General features: G+C 39.9%; 1 protein-coding gene across 8 annotated transcripts in view; it reads left to right on the forward strand.

The window, feature by feature from the left end:
* CDIN1 (CDAN1 interacting nuclease 1) overlaps positions 1-21415 on the forward strand; it is a 232516-nt gene extending 211101 nt beyond the window's left edge. For 6 of the 8 annotated variants that reach the window (XM_077880507.1, XM_077880513.1, XM_077880514.1 and 3 more), the window contains one exon: positions 423-2704. In XM_077880507.1, coding sequence (XP_077736633.1) covers positions 423-552 — 130 coding nt within the window. In that variant the 3' untranslated portion in view covers positions 553-2704. Of the gene's footprint in view, positions 1-422; positions 2705-15780 lie in introns of those variants that run through there. The other 2 variants (XR_013369962.1, XM_077880508.1) reach the window with 2 other exon arrangements.
* Positions 21416-23058: the final 1643 nt, after the last annotated feature.

Consider the following 23058-nt stretch of genomic DNA (forward strand, 5'->3'; position numbering starts at 1 on the left):
CCCCCCATTACTTGAAAGTGGGGAAGGAGGTAAGGTCACGTTAGGAGATAAAATCCCAAGTCTGGTGCTCCCTAGCTCATCACTATTGAGACTCTGGTTTTATCTTTCATCAGCTAGGTACTCCCATCAGCCCGAGTTCAGAACACCTTACTGAAAAGTGACCCAGGTCATGCATGTATCTGAGATCCTTCAGGTTCCTCCAAAGGTAATAAATCTGTCCAAGATAGTAGCAGTACTTCTCTGAAATAAGCTCATTGCTCTAAGTTCAGCTCTGGATCACAATTGTCGCAACCAAAACAAAACAAATTGGTGCAACAATGTCACTTACTCATCTTTGCAATGCTTCAAAGATCACCTTCCTCTAGAATTATGTCCATAGAATACATGATACTATACACACAGATCTTCTCATGTCTTTGCAGATTCGGGCCGGGCTTAGTCATCTATTGGTATGGCTTTATCCAGGAGCTGGACTGTAACCGGGAGAGGGGCATCCTGCTCAAAGCCTGCTTCCCCACGGACATTGTCACCTTGTGCCACAGCATAGCTTGACCCTGATGGATCCTGGAAGAGGAGCCGGGAGGAAAAGATGAATCCGGAAGCAATTTTACTTTCCTGCGGTGTAACTGCTGGCAGCATCTGCCCTGAACTTCAGCTGAACCCTTGCTGTCCGTGGCCACACCACTACCTCTCCAGACAAACACATCCAGAGTTTCTGTTTTCCTTCAATCCTTGCTGATGTGAACAGCCAAGAACTGCAGGCACAACCCACTCATTATCAGCATTTCTGTCTCTGTCAAACAGTTAGTTTATAGATAGTTATAATCTTTCTTCCTTCCGGATGGTTTCTCCTTGTATACTGAACAAAAGAAGAAATGTGGGGACTGAAAGGTGTGATTTTTATCAATTCGCCTCCCAGTTCCCGAATCACCCTCTTAATTTTTTTTTACCTAAGCCTCCATTCATCCCCTGTCCCTCCCCTGTCCTTTCCATGGGCACTCACAAGCCCCCAGTGTTGCATCACCATCACGGAATAATATCGCACCAGTCCTAGCAGAGCAGAGGGCATGGAGGCCAAAACTAGATTTTTTTGCTCTCACCTGCGAGGAGACCTCGATGGTAGTCCATTCTTGTTTTGTCCAGTCTTTACGGTTTCCTGATGTTGCTGGCAGGAAGCCAAGCCGAAAAAAATACACTTGATGAGAATTTCCTCTTTTTATAATGCTTATTTGAACACCAAAGACTTTCCCTTTATCTCATGTAAAAGTATTGGTTACATCGTGTCTGGAAACCACACTTCTCTGGATCAGGGGCTCAGGGGAGACCGTGGAAGCATGGTGCCAAGCCTGGGCAAAATTTTATTTTTAAACACGGCTACTTGTCAGTATGTATGGTAGTAGTCAGTATTTTTAGGAGTACAGTTTTTTAAAAGCGCATTCCATGCACTGCTTTGTATCTGCATTTTATACCACGTAATTACATAACACTCAGATAACCTAGGCATTAGCAATGTTCATCAATGAATGAATCAAGTGTACCAGAAATAAACCTTGAGTGATTTTTTTTCAACTAAGCAAAATAAAATATATTTGTTCACTTTTTACACTGCAAACCAAATTTCAACCGAAAGCAAAAACATCAATAAATCCATAATAAACCTGTCTTTTGGGAGGCTAAAAACTTACTTGTCCCCCAAGAATGTCTTTGTGAAATATTTGCCCCCATGTCGAAAATACATAATATCTTTTATAACGTCGAATAGATGAGTTTGGAAGTATTGACAAAAATAGAACTTCTACAAACACCTCTAAGTTACATACACTGCTGCTTTCAAAAGACTAAATATGCCACGTTCATTCTGTACCTAAAGGTTTACAAGTCTCCCAGCTGCCTTTCCTTTTGAAGGACACAGAACGTCAGGTCCAGACATGGGGATTTTAACCCCATTGTGGGTTGCACTGAACAAGAAAGGAGGGAAGATGAGGGGGAAGGAGGTCTCCAGCAGACGTCTGTTTCAGTGTCAAAGTATCACGCCAGCTTTGTGAAGGCAGTGGAGTGGTCTGAAACCACTGCTGTTGCCTTTGTGCACGCACTCACGCGCGCACACGCACACATGCACACACTAGACACAAAACTGCTGTTCAACCATTTTCAGGGCATACCCTAAACTGCTTTTTCTTGTTTAAGAATAAATTACATTTTTCGACATTTATCGAAAACCCTGTTAAACTCTTGTCAAGGATTTGTTTTACATTAGACAAATGTACGAGGAGGGGGCACAAATAAATTTTTAAAATAAGTGCTTGCACTTCATATTCCTCCTCCTACCTGGTGCCCCAACATAATGTGTTAGGAGAAGATGTTGCTGTTTTCTGGCAAAGGTCCCACCTCCTCTTTATGAAGGAGGTTTTAAAATTTGGCCCTAAGAAAGGGGAAAGAAACCAGTAAGCTGTACATATCATGATAGAGTTACAAGTTATTCAAAACTAAGCTTTTGCCCACATTAAACTAATGCGATAATTATATCTATGATTCTTCAGTTGGAAGAGTGTAGGGAGTTTTGTCCCCAAATTGAAAGCTTAAAATCCCCTTATTCTTTTCCTCTCACGGTGGAAATACTTACTGTGTTCTATCAATATGTGTTTACTTGTTTATATTTTTTAGTTCAGACAATAAAAATGGCCCTGGAAAGTAGACATGACAACATTTGTTTATTTGTTTGTTTGTTTGTTTTAATTACCGCTGTCATTAGAACATTAACATGAAAGCCAAATCTTGTTTTATGGAGCATTCTGCAAACTGTGCTAATAAATGATGCCAACCCAGAAAGCGGGAGGATGCGTCTGACGTAAAACTAAATGATGAGCTCTCTGGCATGTATAGACTTGCCAGGCATCCACTGTCACAAGCAGAGACCCCAACCGAAGTGTGGCTGGCATCAGCTGAGAGCAGAGCTCCACGGATGTCTGAGGTGACTTCATAGACTCCCTTCCACCCTTCTCTCTACACACACACACACACACACACACACACACACACAGTGAGGTTTTTTTCATCTGCCTTCTCCTGAGATCTATGTCAACTCTTCTCAACACTCCTGAAGTTGCATACAGAAGGAAAAGCTTAGGGGGTCCAAAGCAGAACTTTCTCCAGGGGAAATAATTTTAACTATAGTGTGTGTACCTGTTCATGATTGGCAAGGCTTGATTCCATCCTCGAAAAGATGAGAAATCGTTGGTCTTTGGGGGGCAGGAGGGAGGTGCATTAACTCACTGCAGCCACGCGGGGGTTGCTTGGGGCTCTGATGAGGTCCTCCACTGGACAGTCCCTGGTGGGCCACGCTAACCCGCGCACAGAGGCCAGGTGAACACTCCACTCGCTCGCCTCGCGTGGAACGCTCCACCTGTTGCTTCTTCGCATCCGTGGAACCGAGATCCCTTAATCGTCTGCTCTTCCTCACATGCTCCCCACTAGGACCCGGTGTCTCGACTGACTTCAAGTGTTGCTGCTTTTATTTGCTACTTCCCTTCAGCCACCTTCCCTGTCCTCTTCCCCTTCGCCTGCCTTCCACCCACCTGGACGTGGGTTCCGCATTTCCTCCCCACACCTTGACTTTCCTCTCTCGCTAATGGTCCCACCACCAACTCGCATGGCATCTAGATCCTGATCCATAGGCCTTCGGGGCGGGGATTGGCGGGGAGTGAGTACACCTGAAGGAGCCTAAGACTTCTCCCCCTGATTAAAATGATGAATGAGTAAAATGCCTGTGTGATTTCAGGAGGGAAGCGCACCTCACATGTACCTAAGAGAAGCTTGCCATTTTCCATGCGATCTGATGGGAGCAAGTGGCCTCAGTGTGGAGCCACTTTGTGGCAGGGATGGGAGGAGAAAAATCTCCCAAGGGGGGCACTGTTGATTAGGGTAAAGGAACAAAGCTAGCCTCACTGGAGAGGAAACTGAAAGGCCTATGATGGGGAGTTGGCCTTCAATGTCACCATTTATAGAGCAGCACTCTCTGAACCTGTCTGTAAAGTCCCTCTTTGGTGATGGAAGGGTGGTGGTGACAAAGCTGGGACTGTCTCACTGCAGTGCCCAGAACGAACCTTTCCATATATGGTGAACGTGATCTTTTATTAAGAACATGCCTGAAAAAAAAAAAAAAAAAGAACATGCCTGGATTCCAAAGATTAAAAAAGGAAGATGGATTATGAAATAATAACCAAAACAGCTTCGGTTCCTCTTGTGTTTCTGACTTTCCTGCTATTGTTTTTGAATAGCACTGTGAGACAAAGAGCTGCTTAGGTCAAGCTCAATAAATTAGCGTTTTCATACAATAGTAATCCACTAAAATGATTTCAAAGCTTGATCAAAGCACCTCCAAAAGACTTAAAACTTTTCCACAATACAGGAGGGAGGGGAAATGCTTATTTGATGCCTTAATTCATTTCCGTGAGTATAGCAAAGTTAGATCCTGGCGTCATATCTACTTTCTGTAAAATCTGCCCCACTTCATTAAACAAATCCAACTTGTTCTTACTGTTTTTATGGGTAAGTAAAAGGGATTTAAGTTTTCATCTAGTTAACTGGAACAACAACAAAACACTTGGAGTCGCTTATAAGGAAAAGCTACAGATAGTACCTTTATAAAACAGGCATGACATAATATTTAATCGCAGTATTAAGTCTAACTCCCTATGCTTAGAATAAAGTGTGTATCTGTAGGGGATCCCTGGGTGGCTCAGTGGTTTAGCGCCTGCCTTTGGCCCAGGGCGTGATCCTGGAGTCCCAGGATCGAGTCCCGCATCGGGCTCCTTGCGTGCTCCTGCTTCTCCCTCCTCCTGTGTCTCTGCCTGCCTCTCTCTCTATGTCTATCATAAATAAATAAATCTTTAAAAAAAGTTGTATCTGTAGATTTATTTTGCATCTTAATAATCATGGCAACCGATGCATTTAGTTTTTCATTGTTTGGATTTACCTAGAGCTGTCACCTATTAAAGGCAAGGATGATGGGAGGTAGCCTAGTGATAGCAAAGCTAAGCAGATTCCAGGCCCGTTTTATATATAAAATGATGTGCGACTACTGCAGCCATGTCAGGCTCAGCTAAAGACCTGTGGTGCTAGGTCAACGTAATTTCTATTTTTTAAAGGGAAGGTCATTTTGAAATGCTGACATGAAATATAACCAAGTCAATTAAGTAATAACAATTGAAGTTCAGAGTTTAATTGAGGGCCAAACATGAAGCCAATGACCATTAACCTAAAGTGGCCATGAATTCCCCCTGCAAACTGCCTTGGCTAAAGGTATTTCTAGAATAACTAGGACTTTTTTCTTAAAAAAAAAAAAAAAATGCCTTTGCCAATCTTATGTCCAACACAGATACGTTCAGAAATAATAATTTAGTGTGTCTATAGTAGACTTACATTTTTAAGTTTTAACTGAAATTTCTTATAAGGCAAATTAAAATCTATGTAATCAAAACCACCTCTGCAGGAAACCATAGTTTTGTAAGTTAACTGATAGAAGCACCCTTTACTTGACCGTGGCACATTTGTCTCCATTGTCGACAATCTTTCTTCGTGTAGTTATTTAATGGCAAGATTTCCAACTAAATGATAAGCTCCATGGAGTAGTTTTATTTGCTGCCTAGCCCCCAACAGCCAACAGAGTTTATGGCACAGAGCAGGTGCTCAATGAATATCGAATGAACAAATAACTACAAACTTAACACTAAAAATGTTTTCCTTCACTTACATTAAAAAACATAATCAGAATCTTTTTTTTCTCATTTTCTTAGCTAAAAACTGTATTTACTGGAATGTGAGAATAGCATCATACATGTTGGTATTAAACAATTACTTTAGAAACTCCCAATCTCAAAACAGGTTCATTAACCAGAGTATCTTAGGATGCATACTTAGTGTTAAGGAGAGTTCATGTGATCTCATTCCATTTACCTTCAGGCTAGCCCTAGTGCATTGTTTATCCAATATATTTCCAAAGAAATTAGAACATTTAAAAATCGTTTTCTCTTGATGCCTTAGCCTAATTTTTTTTTTTAATCTTTACATTTCTCTGTAAGAAATGGCTTCCTCTAAAATAGAGTCAAGGCCTCAAATGCAAAGGTGTTTCAAAAGCCAATTTTGGGATATTCGGTGGAATTCTTAGGTTAGCTGCAAATGGTACTTTCAATTGCTCACTTTTTTAATGCTGAATTGATGGCAAAGTGCTTCCTGGCCATAGAAGTGGCTGGCTGGATCAGGAGAGAAGGGTTCTTTGGTCATTCGCCAACAGGATCTGACTTTGAAGAGACCACTGTCCATGAACTGCTCCGCGGGCATTTCCCTGTTAGTCATTAAATCAGACGTTATCATTTGAAGGTCCTAAGCATTTGGCATATTTCCTTGTATTTTGGAAACTTGTAACACAAAAGGAACTGGAACTTACACATTCTTCTTTGCCAGTTTCCCAGGACTTAATTTGTTGGGGCTATTTGGTACAGGATCCTTTCTACTAGTGTCTGGAGAGAAACAACACCCAGTTCTCTCTGAGATAGTCCTGAGACTGAGTCCTCCCTGGCTCTATGTGATATTTCTTTCTTCTATTTCTAGCATGTAGGCTATTCAAAACACAACTATTTGAGTCCCTAATGTATATTTAAAAGTGTTTCAGTGCTGTGGGAATTTTAAAATATGCAATAAGAGGTGGTTCTTGAAAAAAGTCATTATCAAAATGAAAACAAAAGGTTTGAAAATTTCAGAAAAATCAGTCAAGGTGTAATAGGGAAAGAGGCAACACTTTGAGGATTTTAGTAAGATATTTTAATTCTAGAATATGGGCAGTAAATCATGCTCTATTTGGTTATGGCAGCTGTGTCTGCTGCTAAGAATTCTGAGACTGAGTTCAGCTCAACAGGAAATAGAGGTATGATCAGTTATGGGCACTGGTTTTGAATGGGCAGTGATCACATAGTTGCCACATATTTCTAATTTCTGCCCTAGGCCATTCATATTTAGTGCAAGTATGAATAAATTTGACCCATTTGGAAAGGAACTCATAATCTTGTTCATCAGCCTAAGCAATAAAACAAGCAGGAACATTTTCTACAGGGCCTATGACATCAAGTGAACTATCTGTTCTTGGCTAAAGTCTATTTAGGAATTCATTTATAAGCTAAATATGTCCATAAGAATAGGACTTAAAAACTCAAACAGTGGAAGGCCGTAGATAATTATTACTTTCGGCAAACATCTACAAGTTAAAAGACATTTTTGATGGAAAAACAAGGGCGGGGGGTGGGGTGTCTCTATTTCGGCCTCTGCCCAAGGATCTTGAGATTTGAGGATTATCTTCAGTTAGATGGTCTTACATATTTCTGAGGTGTTTTGTTTGTCAGTAAAACCGGGCTGGGGTTTCAAGGTCAGCTGCAGACTATGCCTTCTCCTTCATGGTCTTGATATCCTCTAGGTATCCCTTCCCTACATAGTCTCTGCATTTCTCTAAGGTCATGATTATATATTTGTAATATTTGTAGTAAGATGCGCTCCCAAAAAAAGTATTAAATTTTTTTCTAGGATAGAGGAGATGGGTATGCTTTACCTGGTAATGCAGTTTTTGTTAATATACTTACCATTAAGCCATAAATAATCTTCCTAATCCAGTTTTACTTGTGTCAGTTTATTAATTTGAACAGCTAAAATAATAACTATCATTACACACGGATAATTAGTAGATAAAAGTCGAAAAATATTTTATTTCTTGCTCCTTTGACTAGAAGTATCCATCCAGGTTTTCAAAGTTAGAATTTTTTATGAAGTGTTTTGTAATAAAAAAAATTCAATAACAGAATAATCAAAAAGCAGAACAATGAAAGAGGTGGCAAAGTGGACACGAGTGCTCTGCATGGAAATGTAAAACTCAGGCTTTTGGTAACTGATTTTCCTCTTGCTCCCCCACCATCCTTGAAAGTGTTTTGCAATGACAGGGTTTTTTAAAAAAGAGCAGAACAGGGGTGTGGAGTGAGCAAAGAAGCTCACTCACATGAAAACTGAATTGCATTTTCCAGCAGCTCCCTGACAATTCCCTAAGAGGTGTGTGGAAGTAAAACTGAACTATTAGGGAACATGAGACCAGTTTGACTACATAGACTATGAAAATTTTAGAATTGAAGGGACCAAAGGTTTCATTGCGTCAAAGAAAAAATTGTAGTCTGCAGAGGTTATGTGACTCGCCCAAGGTCATGTGGCTAACTAATTAGGGGCAGAACCAGAATCTGTCTCTCCTAGCCTCCTGTCCACTGTCCCTTGCACCAAAGGGTTAACAATTTATTCTGGAAGGAATTTCCAGTACCTTAGTTACATTCATTATTTACAAAGTAAAGGATCATAGTGTATTTTTAAATGAACATTGTGAACCTTAGTTTTTGCCCTGCCCTGATATCCTAATCTCTATTGAAGAAATCAGCTGGCATTTTAACAACTAATTCTCCTCACACCTGCACTTTAGTAACTAAAACTCTTATTGTTTGGTGGCAGTTTCGATACATTGCCCTTTGGTCTAAGGATGTGCCACTAGGAATGAATCTGGAAACTTCTTAAGACTTCTTTTCCCTCTGGCCAATTTACATGTTCATCTGATTTTTTCCTTCCATTGTAAAAAGTTCACAGATGTTATGTTTACCGTCTTCTCTTCCTATAAGGATAAGCCAATACTTACACCAACAATAACTCATGAACTTCTCTGATCATGGTTAGCATATAATAATCTCAACCTGTACTCCGTAGAACCTGATGACTCACACATGCTTTGACAACACACTGGATTCCCTGCTTATCCACTTACTGATAAGCAAACTCTCTAAAACCCTCAGTTCCTTCATTTGTCAAATGGAAATGAAATAATACCTATCACCTAGGACTATTATGAGGATTAAATAAGATTAGTACGTAATGCATCATAAATCATAGCCCTAATAAAACTAGTATCCTATATTCTAATTCTGTTATACATTGTGTAATTAATATTACTACTACCATAGAAGGATCCATTTAATAAATGATATACACCATTAAAAATGTGCATTTTCCACGCTAATGTAGAAATGAGTAGAACACAGATAGCTTGGCTTATTTAATACTTTTCTAAAATTCATTTAGAAAAAGTCATTTTTCCAGAAGTTGAGACCGACGGAACCAGACCCCCCTTTGAAAGTGGGCATATGTTTAGTTGATTGTTTGCACAGACAGACGTCTAGTTTAACATTCTTCTGCTCCAGAAGAGGAGCTTGGAGGACGTGAACCCGTGTTTCTTTTGATAGTGACTGTGGCCTTTGCCATAAAGACAACTTGGGCAGCAGGGTAAGAAAGCAGCCGGGCCCAGATCCACTGCACACCAGATGAGCCCTGAAAAATGCAGGGGCTTGTTACATGTAACAATCCCCTTGTTTCTTTAAGGGGATTGAGATATTCTCCGGGCCACTGTTAATTCAGTGAAAGAAAGCATAAAATACTATTTGAATTTGATCTTTAGAGAAACAAACAAAGCTAAGCTAAAGGAATTTGGGGAAATTACTACTTTGTTCCTGGATTTTTTTTTCCTCTGATTGATGTTTGTAACACCATTTGGGGCGGCTTTTTAAAAGACATGACTTTTGCCAGCACACCACCTCTAAAAATAAACCTCATTAGATCACAGGCAAACTGAACAATTTTTAAACAATTGAGCAAGTACTGATGCTCCCCTCTCAAAACACAGGCCAATATCCCAACATGTTGGAGGCAGTCTGGAGCAGATTCTCTTTGGCAACAGGAAAATGCTACAACAATAATGCTGAGCATGGAAAGTGTGGCTCTCACCTGGGAGCTTGACAGTATTTTGCAAACAATTAACTACTCTTTGCAGTAGCCCTGCCAGGTTGGATAAGTGCCCTTATGTCAGTACCAGAGGAGTTAATGACCTATGCTTTTTGTAGAAGTTGCTTACTTCCTCATAACAAGAAAGAAAACTTGAAAAGATGCTCTTTCTGAAGGGAATGATTTCTCTCTCCATACTATTTATTGTCAGAAAACTGAAAAACAATTTTAAAATAGATATTAAAATGTGTGTCTACCCAATCATGTAAATGAAATTGTAGCATCAGTTGCCCAGGTAGACTGGTTGTCAACTCCCTGAGAATGTCTTCCCCTTGTTTGTTAGTAAGATCTGATGGAACACCAGGAGACAAAGTTCTCAAACGTGGTGTCCGCAAGCCCCCAAGTACTGCTCCCTCCACACGCCTAGCCTCCACTGTGGAGTTAGAACAACCAAAAGGGAATAGTGAACATGGCCAGTTTTCCTAGAACCCTCCTGGCCCCTTTTCTTTCCCATGTGTTACAGAAATTATAAAAGGGAGAACTGAAAAATCTTTTTACTCAAAAATAGTGAAAGCAGCAGAACAAAATAAACGGTTCTTAAGAATGACTTTGTAGGGACACCTGGGTGGCTCAGCAATTGGGCATCTGCCTTCGGCGCAGGGCATGATCCTGGGGTGCTGGGATTGAGTCCCGCATCCGGCCTGCTTCTCCCTCTGCCTGTGTCTCTGCCTCTCTCTCTCTCTCTCTCTCTGTCTCATGAATGAATAAATAAAATCTTTTAAAAAAAAAAGAAAAAACTTTGTAATGCTCCCATTTTAGCATGGCAGGCTGTGTGACAATCCAGGGGTGCCTGCATGGCTCAGTACATTGAGCGTCCAACTCTTGATTTCAGTTCAGGTCATGATCTCAAGGTTATGGGATCAAGCCTTGCATCAGGCTCTGCCCTCAGCAGGGAGTCTGCTTAAGATTCTCTCCCTCTGCTCCTCCCCTGACCTCCCTCCCACTCATATGCATGTGTGTGCTCTCTCTCTCTCTCTTTCTCTCTCTCAAATAAAATCTTTTTTAAAAATAATAGTAAGGATAATCCAGATGCTCTCATTAACTGAATTTGAAAATTTCAAATGATTTGCATTGGATTCAACCTAGTGTCCTATCTTATTAAAAACATGAAGCCTGGAAAACAACAACAACGGTCCTGCAATGGCTTGATCTAATCATTACCTGAAATTGATCTGAGTTTGCTGCTCACTGATGTCAGATTACACAGTCACCAAAATAGTCCGTTCATTCCTTCTAACTAGCACAGAAACATTTGTTGAGAGAGCTGGAGATGGGATGAGGAAGGGTGTCTTCCCTGCTATGGAAACCATAACTCCCCATATGCTGAAATTGGAGGCTCACCAGAGACAGCCTGATTGGCCCCCTCCATCTAGAGTGGAGTCAATGTTGCTACCCTGGGGATGTGGGGCCTGGGGTCCATTCTAGAGAAGCCAACAGGCCCTCAGGATAAACATTCATACAAGAAATTATCTGTTCCTGGGTGCGTATAGGAGAGGGAACATGCAGCAAACAAAAACTGATTGTCTACACAAACACACACACTCCTTCATCCTTTCTAGCAGTACAATTTTTTTTAAAAAGATTTTATTTATTCATGAGAGACCCAGAGAGAGAGAGGCAGAGACACAAGCAGAGGGAAGAGCACGCTCCCTGCAGGAGCCCGATGTGGGACTCGATCCCGGGCCTCCAAGATCATGCCCTGGGCCGAAGGCAGATGCTCAACCACTGAGCCACACAGGCGTCCCTCTAGCAGTACAATTTTTATCAAGAACTGGAGGCAGATGCTTTATCAGGGCACAGGTGGACTGGCCTGATGATGCATTGGCAGCACCACTGTAGCCACTGAGCAGCAAGGAAACACCTATTGTAAAGTTTCAGAGAAACCTTTCTTCCCTGATGAAGGAAACCCCTTTTCTGCCATCCTTCTTTCTTTAGCTATCAAGATGGCATGGTCGAGCTACAGTAGCCATCTGGTGATCATAAGGAAAAGGCAAAAGAAACCACCAGAGCCAAAAGAAAGGGAGCCCCTGGCTGAGTCCAGGTCAGTACTGCCAAACTCTTCTTGTGACAACTGGCACCTCTTAGGTGTTCTGTTACTTGCACCCAAAAGCATCCCTAACTGACAAGGGACTCTTTTGGATTCTTATAATAGGGCCCTTGGTGATCCCTTATGTGTACTGCCAGAGAAACTTGGTTGAGATGCTAACGAAGTTACTGATTGCTCAATGCCTACCCAGAAACACCGAGCCCCATGCAGGCTAAAACTCTCAAGAGGGCTGGGATAGAAGCTACTTCCCCTCAGAGGGGACAAACCCAGCGATTTATTATGCAGCACTCTCAGCAAATACACCCTACTGTAGAACTCCGGAAAAATCTGTCCAGCATCTCTGCTAGAACTGAAGCCTCCAGGGACATCATCATTAAAATGAGTTGTAGAAAACAGAAGACTGTTTCTTAGAGAACTGTGGATAGAAACTCTTAGCCACATACTTATTTTGGATGACCCTTGCCACCACTCCCCACAAAATAACACCGTTTTTACTGAAATATTCAAATGAATACATTAGCTAAGTGTCCCTTTCTATCTTTGCCAGCACATCTAAACTGTAACAGTGACAAGGACGGCACCTTGTCATTAATATACACCTATTAAAACAGGGATGATCAATTGCAAAAGAGAAAATAGAGCCTAGTCACGGAACCCAGCAGCACAGCTGGCAGACACCTGGCTTCCAATCCTAGAACCAACTCTGACAAGCTGTCTGGGTCAGCCAGTTACTCAAGCTCCTCTGGCCCCACTTTCCTCATCTGTAACAATGGTTCTTCCTGTATACTGAGCTGCAAGGATTAAAGCCTGTCTGTATACACTGAGTACTTTTAACAGGCCCTGGCTCCTAGTATATACTCAATAAATGTTAACTCTCATATTACCCCTTTTCCATATTGGGGACACTGTGGCTCACAGAGGTTAATTTGTCCAGGGTTGGGCAGCCCAGGTGGCTCAGAGGTTTGGCACCGCCTTCAGCCCAGGGCCTGATCCTGGAGACCCGGGATCGAGTCCCATGTCGGGCTCCCTGCGTGGAGCCTGCTTCTCCCTCTGCCTGTCTCTACCTCTCTCTCTCTCTCCTCTCTGTGTATTCTCATGAATAAATAAATAAAATCTTTAAAAAAAAAAATTGTCCAGGGTTTCCCAGGCAGTAAGTAATAAAAATGTGTCAAAATGTCTAATTTAAGTAATGTGACTGTAATTTATCTGTTATACTACTTTAGGTGATAAACATAACTAATGTTCACCAACCTCAGATGCTCCTCCACTGCTTGAATGCACAGCAGAGGACACTTTCCAGATATAGGTCCATGTTGCCAATTCTGGCTGAGGTAAAGAGAGCGGGTGAGCTCTGACAGTGAGGCAGTGAAAAGCCCTGTGGGATTCTCCATTTCTCTCTCTTGTCTTGCTGTACAACCCAAACGAAGTTCCAGAGGCTGAAATCTCCACCATTGGAGGTTCTGAGAGACAAAATAGAACAACTCACAGTCCGCCACCACCACCACCCAACCTGAGACAGAAATAAACGCTCATGCTCAGTCACTGAGATTTGCAGGTTGTAACCATACCATCGGCCTACTCTATCTTAACAGAGAGAGCAAAATTTCCAAATTTTGTGTAAAAGAGTTTTGATTCCAGGGGCTTATCAGGGATCATTCCTGGTAATTTTGAGGGGGGGGGTTCATCTAATGTTATAACTGTTCTAATGAGCCATTAAAAAAGTTCATGAACATTGTTCTATAGCTTAATTTTCTAAGTAATAATCATGCTACAAACCTACAGGACAAAGATAAATAATTATGAATTTTATAAGTAAATATAGCTCATAATTATAATATCCAAGAAAGCCTTAATATCATTGCTTCACTTTTTTTTCCAGGATATCAGAGAAAAATCTGTTTTAAGAATTATTCTGATCTTTTGGGTTTTCAAAAGACTGTTAACCCTGCATGTAGGCAATCTTCAAGCAAGAATTAACATAAATTGTTTTTATTTTCTCCAGACCTAGAACCTAAAAATTTGAATCTTAAAAATAGATTAATCTTCTGAAGACATGGTTAAGAAATGAAAGCATAAGCCACAGTCTAGAATAAAATATTTGCTAACCCTATCTGACAAGAACTCCTTTCCATAATATTTTAAAACTCTCAAAACTCAATACTAAGAAAATAACTCCATAAACAACAACAAAAAAAAATTGAGAACAAATTTGAGCAGTCCTTTCACCAGTGAAGAGATATACCATATGAGCACGTGAAGGGATGTTCAGCAACGCTTGTCATTAGAAAGACACAAATGAATATCATTTGAAATCCCACTACGCACCTACTAGAATAGCTCAAATAAAAAACTGACACTACCAAGTACTGAGGGAAGCTATGCAGCAATTGCAACGCTCCTACATTGCTGCTGTACATAGCCAACTGGGTGAACAATTTGGCAATTTCTTATAAAATCAAATGCATACCAGATAACCTAGCAATTCCACTCCTAGACATTTACCCAAGAGAAATGAAGACCAATGCTTTCACAGGAACCCCTTCACCATCATTCATAGCAATGTTATTCATAATTGCCAAAAGCTTGCAATAAACCAAATATCCTCAGCTTTGGGATGAACAAACTGTGGTATATCCATGCAATGGAATACTACTTAATAATAAAAAGGATCCAACTTCAGGTGCAAACCACAATATAGATAAATCTCAAGAGAATTATGCTAAGTTAAAGAAGCCAGATCTAAAAGACCATATACTGGTTAACTCCATTTATATAGTATTTTGGAAAACACAAAACTTTAGGAATAGAAATGGATGATCACTGGGGGCTAGCATGGAGGGAAGGAAGCTGGCTACACAAGGGGGCATGAGAGACCTTTTTAGGATGTTAGAAATATTCTCTGTTAATTCTGGTGGTGGTTGCATGAATCTGTCAAGTGTTAGAATTGTGCCCCTCAAAAGGGTATACTCTTTATAGGTTACACTTCAAACAATAATTAAAAAAGCAAATTTGTTAAAATTTCAATGAGTTTGTTCTTCAAATGTTGGTAATGTCCTGAAAGTTGATGATAATTGCAATCAGGAAGAAGCTTGTTTATAAAATATTATGTATCTGATCTATACTAACTCTACTTGAAGTGTGTACAGATTTTTTAAAGTCAAAATTTAGAAGAGTAAATCCCATTCACACAAAAAGAAGCAAAAAAATCTATCTTTAGAGCTCTGGCCAAATATTCATTCCACACAGCACAACAAATATTTGGGGGTATATTGTCTCTGAATCTGTAAAACAGGCAGTTACACAAATTTTAAAGGGCCCTCACACCCATATTGGATCCCCACGTCATCATTACCTTAAAGTATGGTAGAAAATGACCTAAGTCTTTTCTATCTTAGAATAATACCTGGTCTGTGATAATGTGTTAGTTATTTTACTACTTAAATTTCTCCCACTCACCACTATTATGTAAGTGTAATAATATCTGTTGTAGTTGCCTTTGTTAATTGCTTACCCACTAGCCATTCACCATCACGCCTCCTTTCTGTTCATGTATCTGCTGTCCCCTAAATGGCTCTTCCTTAGGAGGAGAGCACCCCAGTCCCAGCCCAAAGAGGCACATCATAATTACACTAAGCCATTCGTGGCACACACACACTCCCCCTTCTCTTACCAGTGACTGGTGTAGGCATGGGCATGTGATGCAATTGAACGAAAGAAAATCAAGAGAAAGTCTACTGAAGCATTTGTGGAAAAGAGTTTGTGGTTTTCTTTGCTGATGAAGAATCACAAAAGAGTCCCTTTCCTAATGGTGATATCTGTTTAAGATGCAGGAGCTGCTGCAGCCATCTGGCCACCAGAAGCAGTGCGAGACTACAGACAGACCAACACTGAGATTGAGGAGGCAGAGAGATGGAAAAAGCCTGGCTCTGGTGACATCCCTGAATTCCTGAATCAATCTTAGAACTGCCCTACCTCCACACCTTCTGTTGTCTCAGCTAACAAATTTTCTTTATTTTTTAAGCCAGTTGAATCAGACTTTTCTGTTACTGGAAGCCAAAATGTTATGATTGATACTTCTATTTACAGCAAATACATTATTTTCCATTGCAAGGGGGGGGAAGCTAAGATCACAGAAAAGTTAGCAGGTCCACATCTATATTTTTTAAAAGATTTTATTTACTTGAAAGAGCACAACCAGAGGGAGTGGGAGAAGGAGAAACAGATTCCCTGCTGAGCAGGGAGGCTGACAAGGGGCTGGATTGCAGGGTCCTGGGACCATGACCTGAGCTAAAGGCAATTGCTTAACCAACTGAGCCACCCAGGCAGCCCCCTATATCTATTTTTTTTTAGACCTGGTGCATATAGAATATTTATTTTAGTGATTAAAATTGGATAAAATCCTGGGAGAGCCTGGGTGATGCAGTCAGTTAAGCATCTGACTCTGGGTTTCAGCTCAGGTCATGATCTCAGGGTCATGAGATTGAGCCTGGAGTCAGGTGGGTGTGAAGCCTGCTTATGGTTCTCTTTCCTGCTCCCTCTTCCTGCCCCTCCTCCTAACTCCTACATGTGCACACACATGCTCTCTTTCTCTCCCTCACTAAAAAAAGAAAAAAAGAAATGGATAAGATATTAATCTTACATGTTTATAAAAGAGGAAACTGGATATGGGGTATATAGGAACTCTGCACTATCTCCTCAACTTTTCTGTAAGTCTAAAACTATTAGTGAGAATTACTTAAAAATAGGAATAGAATTACTTAAAAATAGATAGATAAAACAAGGAGCTTTAAAAAATATGAGATTAATTTGCATAGTAATACTTCAAGTGCGAGAAACTTTGAGGGCAAAATCTCTTCACTTACATAGTCCTTTCCATACATCTTCCTACAAAGCTAAGGCACTTCCTAAAAAATGTGTAGGAGAACAGGAATCACTGAGATAAGAAAACAGCCACACTAGAGAGGTAGTAGGAGACCTGCTGGAGGTCACGTGCTAATTAGAGACAAAGCAAAGAACAGGCCTGGCCTCCCATGAAGGCAGTTTGCTTTTTCCTCTCTTCGTCCACTTGAAATGGCTCGTCTTGACTGACTTGGCATGACTCTTGTAAAAGAGTCTCTTGTAAAAGACTCTTGACTCTTTTACGAAAGCTTCTGGGAAAAGAGAATACTCAATTTGGTAGAAAGTATTCAATCTGGTCACAGAGCAATAATTCAAATGCTATGAGGTGAAGAATCTAATTTTTCTCTGTTTTTAAAGACCATAACTAGAAAATCAATTCATTGAGCAAATACCTGCTGCTGTCCCAAACATCCCCGGGGACCTTGACTTTCACCAAACCTTAGCAATTTAACAGTACACTACAACTCAATAAAAATAAAATGTCCTTTATACATCTCTTTCTCAAGTAGAGCTAACCCTATTTATTAGAAAACATAAACATTGGGCAAAACTATTGTATATAGGTTTCTTTTGACTAATCTCTTCATACAAAATATTCTTATTAAAAGGCATTAGTTTAAATGTCTCTACATTAATTTTAAACATGGTAAAGTATGAGCTGAATAGTATCCCATGAGGGTATACCTGAATCACTGATAGACTGTATGAAAACTTTGCATAGTGTCATCTGGAAAGTTTCTTTTGACTTAAAAAAATAAAAAAGCAGAAGTTATTATATCCACCAGGAGGTTGTGAAGAAAAATTAACTCTAGAGTATGAATAACTTCAATTCAACAAAAACTAGTAGATCATACCAGAGACCATAGAGGGCTGTCTATGCATTTCAAGGAGAAACAGCAACAGCTGAATTGTCATCTCCCTGACAAAGTCTATTGATAGAAGGTTGATCAGTGACAGTGAGCAGAGCTTTGCTATTGACACACTTTGTAGTCCATGTTCTGGCCAGTAGGCTAAAGACTGGGAGGCATTCATCCCAGAGGATATACAGGAAAAGTATATTGGAGCCTCTATTTATTTTTCAATCTCAAAAAAGAAACCCTTAAATTTACTAGCATTTAATATACTAATATTTTACCATACATATGAATGATTTGTAAATAAATATACACAGTTTAAGAGCATTATGGATAATTTTTTTTCCCTGACAACAGTATATGATCGATACCAGCAGAGATCTATAGGTACCATCTATGAGTTTCCACAATCATTTAATACAAATTACACACTGATTTTTGACATGTGTCTCCAAATATACTGATCTGTTAGACCTTAAGTATTTTCAAGGGACATACTCACTTTTCAGATGTTTGGTCTCCATTTGTCAACATACGATTATACTATAGGCACCATAATCCCAGAGCATTCAGTTGTTGTATAATATGCCCCTTTGTAAATGCCTAGGCATGGTATTTGGAAAATTAGTATACTAGACCACAGAAGGGGTTTTTTTTTTTCTCTTTAAAAAGCATCCAACTGACTTTATAATTGCAAAATTCACTGCTTTTACATTTCTCCGATCCCACTGGTCATTATCCTATCCACAGGTCAGTAGTGGCATGGTGGCACATTGCTAAAATGAGAAGACAGAAAATAAATAAGTAAATCAATAAATGAACATAACAATTTTCAATGGTGATAAGGGCTGTGGGGAAAAAAGAGACTAGGGATATGTGACAGATAATACATGGTTGAGAGAGTGGGCTCTTTAGCTTAGATTATGTGTCCAAAGAAGGTGACCTACAGTGAAGACCTAAATGAGGAGAAGGAGCTATTTCTGCAAAACTCAGACAGAGCATTCCATGCAGAGGGTAAAGGCCCTGAGACAGGAATAGTCTGCCCTGTTTCAAAATGACAGGTAGGCCTGTGGCCAGATAAAGCGAGCACGGAGGGACAAAGAAGAAACCTAGGCAGGGGCAAGCCTGTATGGCGAAGTGTTGAGATTTTACTGAGTGCAATTGAAAGCCCTTGGAAGATATTATGCAGAGAAGTGACCTGATCTGATTTACATTTTTAAAAATTACTCTGGCTGCTATGAGGCAAATAGGTTTTAGGGAAAAGAGAATCAAAAATTAGGCAAGAATCAGCATTATTCACAATGTTCAAGAGGTGGAAGCAACCCAAGGGTCCATCAGTGGATGAATAGGCAAGCAAAATGAAGTATATACATACACTGGAATATTATTCTATCTCATAAAGGAAGGAAATTCTGACACATGCTACAACGTAGATGAAACCTGAGGACATTATGCTAAGCCAGTCACAAAAGAAAAAAATCCTGTGTGATTCAACTTACATGAGGTATCTAGAGTAGTCAAATTCAGAGACCAAAAGTAGAATGGTTCTTCCACAAGCTATGAGGTGGGGAGGTTGGGGAACTTACTTAATGGGTCCAGAGTTTCAATGTATGAAGATGGAAAAGTTCTGAAGATGGATGGTGGTTGATGGTTGTACAGCAAGGTGAATACTCAGTGCCACTGAACTGTACACTTAAAAATGGTTGAAATGGTGAATTTTATGTGTATTAACCACAATAAAAAAGTTGAGAATAAAAAATAGGCAAAGAATGATGGCTTGAACTAGAAGATTAGGAGTGGATAGACAAAAGGTATAGTTTGGAACTAGGACAGAGGGGACCTGTGGATAGTTTGGAGAGGCAAAAAAGAACAGTGAGGAGAAGAAAAAAAAACTCAAGGATGGCTTCTAGGGTTTTTACTTGATCTAGTGGATAGATGGTAATACTATTCACAGAGCTGAGGGTGGCTTTTGATGGAGGTGGAGACAGCGATGGGGTAGAAATCTAGAGTTCTGATTTGGGTATACTAGGTTTGAGATGCCTCCTAGATGACAACCAAGCATAGGTGTTAAGTTGACAGTTGAATATTTTGTCTGGAGGTCGAAGGGAAGGCAGTGCTGGAGACAGGAGTGTGAGAGTCATTAGTATGTAAAACTCTGAGAAATGTGTAGTCAGAGAAGTTGACCTTGCCATTCCACTTAGCTCAACAACTCACCATATGTTATGTAACCCAAGAAAGTTGAGTGGCTTTGAACATAAAATAATTAATTTCTTTCTGTAGACAAGAGAATGTTAAGAGGAGAATAAAAGTTTTCACGAAGCCCCCGAGGAAGTGTTCAACCTCCCCACGGTTGAGTAGTTGTGTAGAAATGTTTATGGTCTCCCAGATTTCTTCTACTCTGTAGTTCTCAGTACTGCCTTGTGACGATAGCTAACTCTTATATGTAGATGTTAATTTTCTGACACACGTGGAAGATGTCTCAAAGTGAAGAACATATTATTTGTCTCACCCATGCCCTGCACATAAAAGATACTCAATATGTTGATTAACAGATTAACACGTTAGGGAGACCAGTAAGATCCTCCTCCAATAAGGAAGAAAACAAGATTATATGCATTATCGAGTCATGATTGCAATTACTGACCATTCTTTTCAGGAGCAGCATACTACATTTTTGCCTAAATTGCTTAGAAGAAAAACCGTCTAAATTGTTCAATTTAGAAATGAGCAAATTCAAAAGGTCAATGCACTTCTTCACTGTGAACTATTTGAATATGTCTGGCGTGATAGGAGCTTGAAAGTTTACTCATGAGTAAAAATGTGATTTAATTAAAAACAAAACTATCCCAGATCATCAGGAAGTGATGGGCAGGAAACCCTCCATGGATCAATGCACCTCCTACTTGACATCAAACAAAACAGGTTGACAGCACCACCCATCACTCACACTCATTCACTCAACAAACATTCACCATGAGCCACATACACACCAGTTAGACTTACCCTCAATTCTCAGATAACTCAGTTATATTTATAGTCTAATTGGCTTGTAAGCAATGAGAAGAGGCAGAGACATTTTCAGGATCACCATGTCTGTGGGTGGTACATAGGGAAAAATAAAGCTTCCTCCAAACCATAATTGATTGACTTAGAATTTTTAAGTATCTCATTGTATTAAGTTAATTTGTAGATAAATATGTTACAAGATAACTAGAAGTTTCTCCCAGGCTAAAGAGCCAGATGGTGACTATTTGGTGTATAGATATAGATATAGATATAGATATAGATATAGATATAAATATATAGGCAGCTGCTTTACCAATGGCATTGAGACATCTAGAGAAGGAAGCAGCCCTTCAGAAGGAAAGTAGCCAGACTGGAAATTGGAGATTGAGGAGTCAGAAGTCAAGCAGCTGGCAGTGGATAGTCAAGGCTAGAAGACCAGGTTCCCAGAGTCAGCCTATCGGGTGCTGGGTCAGGGTTCTTCTCATAGAGATTGATGCCTTGGGTTAGTAAGACCACTGACCTGGTTAGTCAAACAGCTAACTCCAGTGTTCCGGTTTCATATGTATTAGCATCTTTCTCATTATAATTTGGATTCTCACTTATTGTTCTCTTTGCTAGCGAGAAAACCATCATTGTCTGGTCTTCTCATGATTATAGTTTGTGTTTTAATTAAGTAAATTGACATCTCATTTGCATACTAGACTCCTGTGAGCTGGGTTCATTTCTTGACCCCCCAAATGGATCCATCTTGGGGTACTAAATGCATGGAATTTCCAAGGGCTCTACTTTAAATACACCAAGGGAAGTGAGCATCTGTGAGGCTTTTGGGCAAACAGCCACCCAAGCTCTCCCCACAACACCCTAACTATGACACAGTTGGACTTTCAAGCCTCAACAGAACTCCCTGGAAATTTTGGTATGGACAATCTTACTGTGCCTGTTAATACTTCCTTTGCCTTGGACAACAACTTCTTTATTCCTCCACAGATGATTTGACCTGCTGGGATTTGGTTTGCTTTTGTCAGGAATGAATGCAAAGAAGAGGTCATAATTTCTCTTTCACCTTAAGCTCTATTTCCTGCAAATCAAGGAGGCACTTCATGCCTGACACACAGACGTTAGGTACAGGCTCCCAATTGCTACACTCCCCCCACCCCCTTTAGACTGGTGAGAATCCTCACACTCACCCCAAGAACTTGAGAACAAAGAACAGCAGAAGTTGGTGACATTCCCCCTTGCACAAGCTTAAAAACACAAGTAGGATATCTAGATAATATAGCTGAAAGGTCACATAAACATGATATGGCAGAAACAAACCAGCCTACACCTATGGATTTGTAAGATCTTCTAATGAGACCTGTCAGTTGCTTGTTACCACAAAATAAATGCCTATTGGCTGCTTTTCTTTTTTCTTTTTCTTTTTTCCTTTCCTTTCTTTTTTCTCCTGATTAAAAAGAAAGCAAAACCGTAGCACAATTCTTAAACAAATTTTAAATGATATTATCACCGGTAATGCTTTGTTTTTTATAATTCAGTTCATCACTGCAGGCAAATCAGTTTCTCATTCATAAATTCTCTGATTGTCAAAACAATGTACATGATCGTTTATCATAATATAATGTATCTTGAAAAGCAATCATAACATAAAAGAAGACTTTCTCTTACGTAAAGGACAGCCTATTTTGAAATGTTTTCAAAGGCAATCCCTGATTGGCTATTCACTAATTTGTTGCTATGAGCAACAAAATATTTTATTTTGGAACCCCTCAGGATTTTAGTCACCCTCTAGTGTTGCATCTCAATTTCTGAGTTGTCTTTTCTTTTAGCTTTGGGACTTGCGGTTCTTTGGGTAGGAACATTTAACTTTTTTATCTAAATATATTCCTGTTCGAATTTTTTAAATATTTATAACATGCATGAATCACACAGGAGGGTGTAGGTTATTACTTGGTGTATAAATTAGAATGTCTAGTAGCAAACAAAAGAAGCAAATACTGGTTGACTTAACCAAAAAGAACTTACTGACAGTGTTAGTTTCCAAGGACTGTTATAACAAAATATTATAAATGCAGTGGCTTAAAACAACAAAAATTTAGAGTGCCTGGCTGGCTCAGTTGGTAGAGAGGACAACACTTGATCTCAGGGTTGTAAGTTCAAGCCCCACTTGAGCAGAGCATTGACCTAAAAAAAAAAAAGAAAAGGAAAGAAAAAGAAAAAATTATTTTCTTCTAGTTCTGATGGCTGGAAATCCAAAATCAAGTTGTTAGTAGTGTCATACTCTCTCTCAAAGACTCTAAGGAAGACTCCTTCCTTGCCTTTTCCAGCTTCTGGTGATTTTCTAGC

This window comes from Canis aureus, chromosome 32 (genome assembly GCF_053574225.1).
Source record: "Canis aureus isolate CA01 chromosome 32, VMU_Caureus_v.1.0, whole genome shotgun sequence".
Lineage (NCBI taxonomy): Eukaryota > Metazoa > Chordata > Mammalia > Carnivora > Canidae > Canis > Canis aureus.